This window comes from Hydra vulgaris, chromosome 01 (genome assembly GCF_038396675.1).
Source record: "Hydra vulgaris chromosome 01, alternate assembly HydraT2T_AEP".
NCBI classification, from domain to species: domain Eukaryota; kingdom Metazoa; phylum Cnidaria; class Hydrozoa; order Anthoathecata; family Hydridae; genus Hydra; species Hydra vulgaris.
This window is the reverse complement of record NC_088920.1, coordinates 56,179,332-56,190,000: the sequence shown is the minus strand read 5'-3', so window position 1 is coordinate 56,190,000 and position 10,669 is coordinate 56,179,332. Positions and strand designations below refer to the sequence as shown.

The following is a 10,669-nucleotide window of genomic DNA, read 5'->3' as shown; positions in this document are numbered from 1 at the left end:
CTTGGATGCTTTTATCCCTTTTTGTTGGTTTCAAATCAAATCTTACTGTATGCATGTATCACATGGTTACCTTCATGTGCATCTGCTGTTTCTCATCATCATTATTTCTTTTTCAATGAAACAACACTCTTGTAACACTCTCGCTCTTGTAAACAAAGGTCTTTTTATTATTGCAGGAAATGATGGAAAAAGGTGCTGCATGAGTCTTGTTATTATTATTTTCATTATTTTCAATTAACTAAATCTTGTATCTCAAAAGTTAGTAGCATTAATAAAGACAATCTAAATGTATGTCAACTCAGAGAAACAGGTTAATCCATGGTTGGATATCCTAGTCACTCCAGCTCCTGTTGTTAAAGTTATTTTTGACTCAAACTCTTTTACAGTTTGTGGTCCTAACAAAGTTCATGTCACAATCCTTTGTAAGTGATCTCACAAATAAGTGTTCTCTAAAAAGTCTTGCATAAGAACTCTCTAATATTCTTTAGACTATTTAACAAGTTTAACTGAATCTAGTTTTTCTACTTTTTTTGTACTATTAAAAACTCTGATGACAAAAAAAACCTTTAACTCTAACTATTGCCCAACCCCCTCTAACTCTTACTATTGTCCAATAACTTCTAACTATCATTAGCAAGGTCTTCAATAAACAAACTTTTTCTATTGCATCCTAACAACTAACAATCAAAAAGGATTTTGATTCTTTTATTTTACGGCTGAGTTGTTAAGCATTGAAACAGAATGGTTGTATGCACATTAGATGGAAATGATGGATGGAATGGAATGATGGATGGAAGGGCTTTTGTTCTTGATATATTAAAGTCTATATGCTATCTTCATATTTGGGAAAGTTTTTGTGCTTATTAAATCATTCCTTTCCTATTGTAATATTCAAGTCATGCTTGGTTGAAATTCACCTATATTTCACAAATATTAGACTCGTGTTGTTTCTCATCTGTATTAATGGTTTTTAATGAAAATCTTGTAACTAAGGTCTATTTGTGGATTACAATACTATATTATCCATTCTTGACAAAAAAGCATCACTTTTTGATTGCTTAAAACAAGCAGTTGAATGTAATTTCTCTTCTTCAACAGCTTGGGATTTGCAGTAGCTTGCGAGTTTTAACTCCAGCAAAACTCAGTTCTAATAAAACTCAGTTTTTTACTCCAAATAATTATTGCATTATTGTTGATTTTCTTTGATATTTATTAATAGCAACTCTCTTATAGAGTCTTCTACTCTGCATCAGATTATTAACCTCTTATGAAAACTAGTCCATGCACAGTTAGAATCTAGTAACCTTTTTTATTGTGCTTGCCATCTTCTTACTCTTGATTCCATTTTCTACCTCTATTAGTCACTATTATTGTTCTTGTATGGAATATTAATGTTTTATCTGTAAGTTTCTCTAATGATACCTTTGCTCTTTTAGAAAAGGTCCAAAAATGCATTAGAAATGTTGTTGAATCTGCTCTATTTGTTATTAGTTTTATTTTCAAAAAAATATTTTTTTCTTCAACATCAAAGCTTCAAATTTTTCTTGTCTTAATTCATTCCTGACTTATGATGTTTTGCTCTACTTTGTTTTCTGGTAACTCCTAACTTTAATAATGGTTGCTTGCTGCCTTGTTGAGAATGACTTTGCTTAAAAAAAGATGGAGTCATTAGAGTGAGTGTTTGCTCAAGATCTTAAAATCTTAGAAGCCACATGAGATCTTATTGACAGCATTGTTATTTTTAGAATGAGAATAGAGTATATTTGGTTTATTTGAGCTTTTATTTTAAATTAGAAATAAAATAAAATTTAAAATAAGCAAATAAATAAAAGCTGATAAATAAAATAAGAAAATCACTACTCAACATGACTGGTTAGTGTCTCTGAAATAGGTATGAAGGTTTTTACCCAGTTTGCAAATAATGTCGACAGAGTGGATTGTTTATCAAGAACTTTTAATAGAAAAATAAACTATTGTTTAAAAAGTAATTTTCTATTTTTTATTTTAGTTGTGATAGCATTGATGGACTTCGAAAAGCTTTACCTGTTATAGAATCTGAATTAAAAGATCATTCAAAGTTCAAAGAGCTTTATCAGTTTACATTTAACTTTGGAAAAAATGTTGGACAAAAATGTTTAGGTATTTGTTTTAAGTAAAACTTAGATTACTTTGATTAGCGAAACGTTTATAAAAAACATTAAGAATATATTATGTGAAGCCAGTATTGTTCACTTATCTATAAAAGTTTATGCTTTTGTTTGACGTGAAGCAAGTACCTCAATCTGAATTTATAAAAGCTGGCATACTAAATTAAGTGAAAAGTTGAGTTAAACATTCAATTATGGTTGAAGTAGATATACAACAACAAGGAAATACTAAAGGAAATCTCAAAAACGGTGGCCGGTTCTAGACAACAATACAGGAAAGCCTTTCTAGGAAAGAAACATGAAAATTCTTGCTATGATAGAAAAAAACATGATTACTTTTTAGGATAAAATAATTGAAGGATAGAAAAGAAGAAAGAAATACATATATCCTTTCTGGCAAAGAAAAATGAAAAACTTGCTAGCAAAGACTTTTTTAGGATAGAAATCGCACAAGTAAAAGTCATTTTCTTTCTAGCAAAGAAAATTGGAAAAACGTACTAGCAAAGAAATTTTAGAAAAGAAATTTTAAAAACGTGCTAGCAAAGAAATTTTAAGAAAGAATTTGCGCGCAATTTGGTAATTACAGTTATGATTTTTAATTGAATAAATGTTAAATAATTATAATCGCATTAATTTTGGTTCTATCAGAAAAATTCATTTAAAATTCAAAATATTTTATTAATAAAATATCTCAAATTTACTATATAATATTCTATTTGCACAAATCTTAGTTGGATTTTTTTATTAAATTAGTTTACTGCATAAAGCCCTTCAAAATATTTATTCTAATGCAACAAAATGCTAAACTATGAGTATAATCTAATTCTAACAAAATCTTTGTGAAATAATAAAGATTATCTGAAATTTCTGAATCATTCATCAGTGATTCACTTTTATTATAAATGGTAATTCTGTCCTAGCAAGTTTTTTTGGATTAATGAAATAAAATTCTGTCGTAGCAAGTTTTTTAGATTTATTAAATAAAATTCTTTCCTAGCAAGTTTTTCGCATTTATTAAATAAAATTCTTTCCAAGCAAGTTGTTTACGTTTATTAAAAAATATTCTTTCTTAGAAAGTATTTCAAGTTTCTTTTCAAAATTTTTGCCAAAAAATATTCTTTTGTAAAAATTCTTTTCTAGTAAGGTTTCTTTATTTCTATCATAAAACATTCTATTCTGAAATTATTTTTTCCTAGTTTTCTATCCTCATTTTATTCTTGTCTAGCATGACACACCTCGAAAACTCATCAACAGCTGTTAAAAAATATTTGTTAACTTATGAAGACAAAAAAGGTCCTATAAAATTCATGCTTAGTTGTTTAAAAGGTTGAGTAGATTTAAGGTTGGTTAAAGTTGCTTCATAATATTTAGGTTTTAATTCAGCACAAATTTGACACAAAGAAATGTTTTTTTTACATCATCAATTGAAAAAGATTCTTTGATTTATAAAATAATACTGGTAATTCCAGGGTGACAAAGAGATTCATGCGGTCCCATAAGAGAGGGTCCATTTATTATGATAGAGGAGCAAAATCTAGAGAGGCCATTGGCAACAAAGTTGTTACGTTCAGGGCAATAAATGCCATAGTTGTAGGAAGAAAGTTCTATCCTTTACTTCTGAATTTTGTCATTCTGAGGTGGAGGATAGAACTTTGAAGTGCATTCATTAATTTTTCCACTCGTGTTATTATCAAACATAAAAGAGACAGAACGCTGACAAATTGGTGACAAAGGTAAAGTAATGACCAACAAGATAATGTTCCCATTTTCACAGAGATTTAATAATAGCATCAGCTTCCTTGTCTACAGAAGAATGTTTATTTCAGTAAGCAAAGTTTACGAGAAAATAATGCAACTGATCTTCCAACCTGATTGAGAGAATCAGTTATGGCATAATCAAAGGCACTTCAATTAATGGCTTTAAGCGATCTGGATCTAGAGAAAAAGAGCACTTTTTTTAATGAAACCTAGAAAGTTATACATGAAGTAGACAATACAGGCATTTCTTCATTTAACATAAACATAGTTTTCTTGGTGATAAGCACTAGTAATGTACCGATTAATCTGCATCAGCTTAATCAGCCACTTTTTGCACAATCAGAATCGGTATCAGCCTTTTTTAATTAGTTTACTGTTTTTCCTACCAATGACATTTTTATATTTTTATCCTGCATTATAATAATAATAATTAAATGATAAATAATCTAAACTTTATGCATTACTTAGAATTTTTTTGAGAAATTGTTTATTTTGACTTTGTTTACAGACAAATTTGTTTATTCTTAAGATGATGTTTATAAGCTTTAATTTAACAGCTGAATGTACTTATACTTTTGTTACCATGTTGCTTTTAGAATAATTTTATTTTGTGTTGTTCTATTGTTACACTTAAAAGTAACCTATTTAAGAATTGTTATCTATATGTGTCCACGTATAGCCTTCTATATTTGTATATGATTTTTGTTTAGATTTATTAATATTTAATAAATCTAAACAAAATTATTAATAAGTTAATAAAGAATTCTAAGTAAACTGCTCATCTTAGTACCATTTTCTTTTTAAAATTGAAATAAAAAGCATTCCTCTAAAATTGTATTTATTTTCTGAAAGTTTTCTTTTCATAGTAAAAAAAACTAAAAAATGTATATTTTTTTAATTGAGTTTTTCTAATACCTTTTAAATAATTGTTAGGCTCTGATTTGAGTCTGAGTATTTGTTTACCAGTACTGATTCGATGAAAAAGTTTACACAATTTAAAGTTGTATGTTTTATATTTTCCTAATTTTAATAATTACTTAGTTCATTGGTATCAGCATCAGTAGAATATCGGCTATCAGTACATCACCAATAAGCACTTTTTAAATCAGCTGAATAATAAATATTTTGCAACAGATTTTACTAATTCATTGACGTTAGGTAAAGGATAAGCATTAAGTAATGTAAAGTGGTTTATTGTTTATGAGTAATCAACAACCGTACACTTTTTATATCTCTCATACACTTTGTATGTCTTGTGGTTATAACCACAAGACATAACCTTGTGGTTGTAACCACAAGACATAACCTTGTGGTTATAACCACAAGACATAACCTTGTGGTTATAACCACAAGACATAACCTTGTGGTTATAACCACAAGACATAACCTCTATTTATTTTTTTATTTATATTGGGTTATATATTCTATAATACTGGAATGTATTGTATATTTAGATCTTGAAATTTTATTACAGTGAGTTTTGCACTCTGGAATGTATTATGTATTTAGATCTTGAAATTTTATAACAGTGAATTTTGTACTCTAAAGTGTATTAAAAATTTTGTATTCTGGAATGTATTATATATGTTGTATTCTGGAATGTATTATATATGTTGTATTCTGGAATGTATTATATATGTTGTACTCTAGAATGTATTATATTTTGTACTCTGGAGTGTATTATATATTTAGATCTTGATATTGCCATCGCTTATTGGAATATTGTTTTCAAAGGACGATTTAAATTTTTAGATATGTGGGTGCAGTTTTTAACAGTGAGTTTTTCTGTTGCTAAATACTTGTTAATTTTTTCTTTGTTATTTTGTTTAGAATTTAAAATAAATTTGTTTATAGTTTAACTTTTTACACTAATTAAAAATTCAAAGGAAAACCAAAAACATTCTATACCTAAAGATACATGGAATTTATTACTGGATTTTTCATTAATGATCAATGATGATATGTCAAATTATGATGAGGAAGGTGAGCATATTTATTTTATATAAACTTAAAGTATTTAGTATCTCAAGTTTTATTTAAGAACTATTGTCGATCACATCACATATCACATTTACATCACAATCACATTTGTATAAGAAAGTCAAATATACTTGTAATCCGAAAAATACTCAATATTTTAAACAGACTTTCTGTAAAAACTTTTTGTCTAGATTTGGTTGTATTTTATTTTTAGTACTTCTTACTTTTTTAAGGTATTTTTTATAAATAAAACAAACTAAAAAACAGTAATTGTTAATTAAAAGTGAAAAGAAAAAAATTTTACGGTGTGTTTTCATAACTCTTTTATTTTTTATATCTTTAAAAATTGAACGTAGTAAAAATTGAACGTAGTAAAAATTGAACGCTAAAAGAATGAAAATGCAAGCTTTTTATTTTACTTTTCGTAAATTTAAAACCTTAAATTTGACACTATTGAGTATTTGCAATTATTATGGTTTTATTAGATTTGATACTTTAGTCTACTTAATATGTGTCTCACTTTATTTCTTTACTTTCCTGGGAGAGTAAAGAAAAGTGAAAATGAAAAATATTCAGAATGGAATCTCTTATTCTAAATAAAATTTTTTACATACAACTTCTTAAATACAATTCTACAAAAGACCGGTTTAAGAGACTCTTTTACTCCACTACACAAGAGACAATTCCAACCCAATGATCCAAAACCCAAAGATTTTATATTCGAAGCATATGTTATTCTAAAAGTTTAAAGAAATTTTTTGCAATATTTAAAAAATTATAAAAAATGTATAGTAAAAACTCTAATAATAAAATAATAACAATGAATTTATGTTACTTATTTCCATTTCAAGGTGCATGGCCAGTATTAATTGACGATTTTGTTTCTTGGGCACGCATACAATTTAAAAATGTGTGTAGTTCAAAGTGAAGCCAAAGATATTCCTTATAAACTTGTTGTTCTAGCAGTTTACTGTTTTAATGCCATGGTTTGCAATATATACTAAAGAGGTCTGGCTGTTGCAAGTTGCTGAATCATTTTTTATAAGTGCAAGTTTAGAGTTGTTGCATTTTTTACTACTGTTTCATCTAAAGATCATACCAGTCAATATGCTCTTCTGCAACACGCAATTATATTCCAAGCGATGAGAACAAGATAGCAAATTGGATTTTCTGAATAATAACTAATCATGTAAAAAGAATATATATTTATATTGAAAATAAAATGTTATATTTCAACAACTTAGAAAGTTTTTGTATTTTTTATTGTCAATGTTTATTATTTTTTGATAAAATCATCTCAATGTACATACATAAGATGTTAATGTTCATTATAAAAATTGTTTGTTTTTTATACTTGTTTCTGTATTTTACTCGTTTAATGTGAATGGATTCTATTGAAAACAAATTGCTTTTGTATTTAGGTGCTAATTATATAGGTTCCTGGGATATATTTCTGGGATGCAATATTTTTCATCGCGGAAATAATATTTTCAACTTATTTAAAAAATGTAGCAGAGTAGAAAATAACATATAATCATTGGTGAGTAATAAATAACTTTTTGATTTCTGCTTTCAAGTTTTTTAAAAAATCTAAAAAAACAAATCTTATGCTTGTTTTTTCGATACATTTTTTTTACTGATAAAAATAGTATGAGATTTTCATTACAAATTTTATATGGTTTTTTAAATTCAGTTTTTTAATTTATGATTTTAATAATCGTTGATCAAAGTCTGAAGAATATAAAATGCGGCGAGTATTAATCACGTGCAATTGTGCAACTACTAATTACATGTTATTTTGTGTAAATTGTACGACTAATAATCACATGCGGCATGCCTTTGTTCGACAATTAAACACATGCTATCGTAAGATTATTAATTACATGCCATTGTTCGACTATTAATCACATGTTATCGTACGACTATTAATCAATTAATCACATGTTAACGTGTCAACAATTTTTAAACATTTCTCTTTTAACTTTTTTTTAATTTCTGTTGAGTATCTTTTTATTATAACAATCACAACTCAGTCTTTTGTTTCTGTAAATAACATCGGAAAATACCATTCTGAAAACTAAACTTTTTAATGATTTCATAAATACTGATGCAAATAGTCTTACTTTAATTTTCAAATTTCAATTGAGACTTCAAGTTTTCCTAACTTTTTTTTTTGGGTGGATATTCAAAAAATTTTCTCACCTTTTTGGAATAGGATTGTTTTGTAACAGTAAGAAAAATACATTACATTAAATAATAAAATATAAAACAACTTTACTTAGCTGTTAAGAAAATATCTTCCATAAAAATGAATCATTTTTATGGAAAAGAAATTAAAAAAAAACAAGCTAATTTACACAAAATGAGGTTGATTTCTCACAGGATGTGAATTGTACAATTATCTTTTTATAAATAAAATACTTTATAGCATTGGTTGCCAACCAACATGATCCAAAAAAAAAAAAAAAAAGGAAATTAAGCTTTTCTTTAATCACCATAATGTACACTAAATATATTTTTTTAAACTACAAATCTTATCTAACAGCAAATTTTATCAAGTATCAATTGTCAAACGTCAAAACAATTCAAATCTTAATTTCTAGTTGAACGTTACTAATACTTAAATAATAGATCTTCAAACGATATTTTTAATAAATGTAATAGTAAACCGACTCTATCAAAAACAAATTAGAAATTTCTTTTATTTTTTTGTTTCCAATCAAATAATTTATTATATATGCAGTGTGCGAATAACGGGATAAAAAAATCAAGCTCTATTTATGACAGCAAATTATTCTACGTTTTCACTATATAAATACAAATTAAGACGTCAAATTGTTATTTTGTTTTTTTTTAGTAAATAAGTTATTTTATAAACGTTTAACATCAAAAAAATAAATTATTTTATAAACGTTTAAGTCAAAAAAATTCATATATTATAAAAAGTAAATGATGCGTAAAACTAAAGGTAAATATAATTTAACGCATGTTTTTTGTTGTTGTTGTTAAATTGACGTTTAAAATACGGCAATAGTAGATCATGTTGTGATGGACAAAACCAGCGACCGTTTTGTCGCGCACACTATGACAGCAGTTATGCTTGATTACTACTCAAAAAGCAATCAAGAACTCCTTTAAAACAATTAAACGGATTTTGACGTTACAACTTCATATGGAAATTTTCATGCATTTACAATTCTGTTCCTCCGAAAGTAGTCAATCGAATTACAGTCTATTTTCAAATGAGAAGAAAACGGAACTGCAAAATGCTCTTTGATGGCATAATCATTAAATAAAACGCGTAGCATTTGAAATAATAAACAAAACAGCAATTTTTGATAAAAGAGCTTCCCTTTCTTTTTTTAGTTCTCCATTGATTGTTGAAACTAATGAAGCAATCTCTTGTAACAATTATAAATTCCAATTCATTTGGAAATCAAACTCTGGAAATAAATGCCCAATGCATTTGGCAATCATATAAAAACATGTCAACAACAATTAGAACACAAGTAAGTTTTTTAAAGTATCTATTAATATTATCTTAGTTAATACTTGTATACTATAAGTAAAGTTAAAACTTGATTGATATTTAATTGTTAGTTGATACGTAGTAAGTTTGTCGAATAACTTAATTAATACTTGTATACAAGTATCAACTTGGCAAATTTTTGAAGATTATTTATATTTTTACTGTTAATTTAAAAATGCAAACTTATTAAATGAATTATCCTATTCATTTTTTAGAAAAAATAGTTAAGGAAAACCTGTTTCTTCATCAGATTTATAAACATTAAAAAGCACAAAAGTTTGGTCGTTGACTGAAATCTGCTTGCAATCAAAGAATGTTATTAACAGGATCACTGTCATGTGTCGATACACTTTAACATGGTTTACTATCATAGAGTTTCTGCAAAAATTCGATGAATCTTTTCACGGATCAACAGTATTTCAAATAGTTTAACTCTCTTTTCCTATGTTTTACTCCGGGCTCCAAATCAGAGTAAAATATTTTTTAGAATCCAAAAAAAATTTGGGTTCTAATAAATTGTTGTCCATAAGTCTTTCAGCATTTTTAGAGCTTATAGACAATATTAATATTTGGGACTTCGCATCCCTCCAACAAACTCACCAGCAATAAAAACTATAATAACAACATTGTAAAAAAAGCAAACATTTAACATAAACCAACATTAACTAAGATAATAAGTTTATTTTGTTTTCATAAAAATATTTTAAAACTGCAGCTGAATTAGCATAGGAATATTTTTATTCAATTTTTAGTTATTCTAATTTATTCAAAGGACATTCTTTTTATTCGGAATTTCAAATTAAGTTTAGAAAAGCTTGAGTTATGAATCATTTCACTTTTTAAATTTAAAATAACAAACAATTTAGCAAAAATATTGGAATTTTTCCTTTTTTAAAAATAAATTTTAATTTGTTAATTTGTTTCAATAAAATTTTAGTTCTTTTTTTTAAATCTTTTTATTCCCGTTATCGTGGTTGTATTCCCGATGTCATCGTCTTTATATAAATGGTATCGAATGCTGTGTAAATATTCATACTCATGCCATAATTTACATTTATTTAGGAGACGACTGTATTGCTTTTTTTTTAGACGATGACCAATTTTTTTTTTTAGGTTTTAAAGGAATCTTTTGCTTGTATGGCAATAGCAGATTATAAACTATTTCAGGTGACGACAAAATCTCTTTTTTGTTAGCAGATAAATAAACCATTTGTTTGTCAGGGGAAGGTATCTCTATATCTTTTAGTAAGCGTGA

The 10,669-nt window shown here is 26.6% G+C and overlaps 1 protein-coding gene and 1 long non-coding RNA gene across 2 annotated transcripts in view; both read left to right on the top strand.

Moving 5' to 3' along the window:
• Positions 1 to 7,222, top strand: part of LOC100197984 (DCN1-like protein 1) — a 20,795-nt gene extending 13,573 nt beyond the window's left edge. Inside the window, exons 5-8 of the mRNA XM_065788714.1 lie at positions 2,009 to 2,139; positions 5,598 to 5,680; positions 5,792 to 5,888; positions 6,737 to 7,222. Coding sequence (XP_065644786.1) covers positions 2,009 to 2,139; positions 5,598 to 5,680; positions 5,792 to 5,888; positions 6,737 to 6,813 — 388 coding nt within the window. The 3' untranslated portion in view covers positions 6,814 to 7,222. The remainder of the gene's footprint in view (positions 1 to 2,008; positions 2,140 to 5,597; positions 5,681 to 5,791; positions 5,889 to 6,736) is intronic.
• A 1,536-nt stretch (positions 7,223 to 8,758) lies between these two features.
• Positions 8,759 to 10,147, top strand: LOC136074906 (uncharacterized). The gene is made up of 3 exons (XR_010635547.1): positions 8,759 to 8,853; positions 9,252 to 9,394; positions 9,630 to 10,147. It is a non-coding gene; the product is annotated as an uncharacterized LOC136074906 (long non-coding RNA).
• Positions 10,148 to 10,669: the final 522 nt, after the last annotated feature.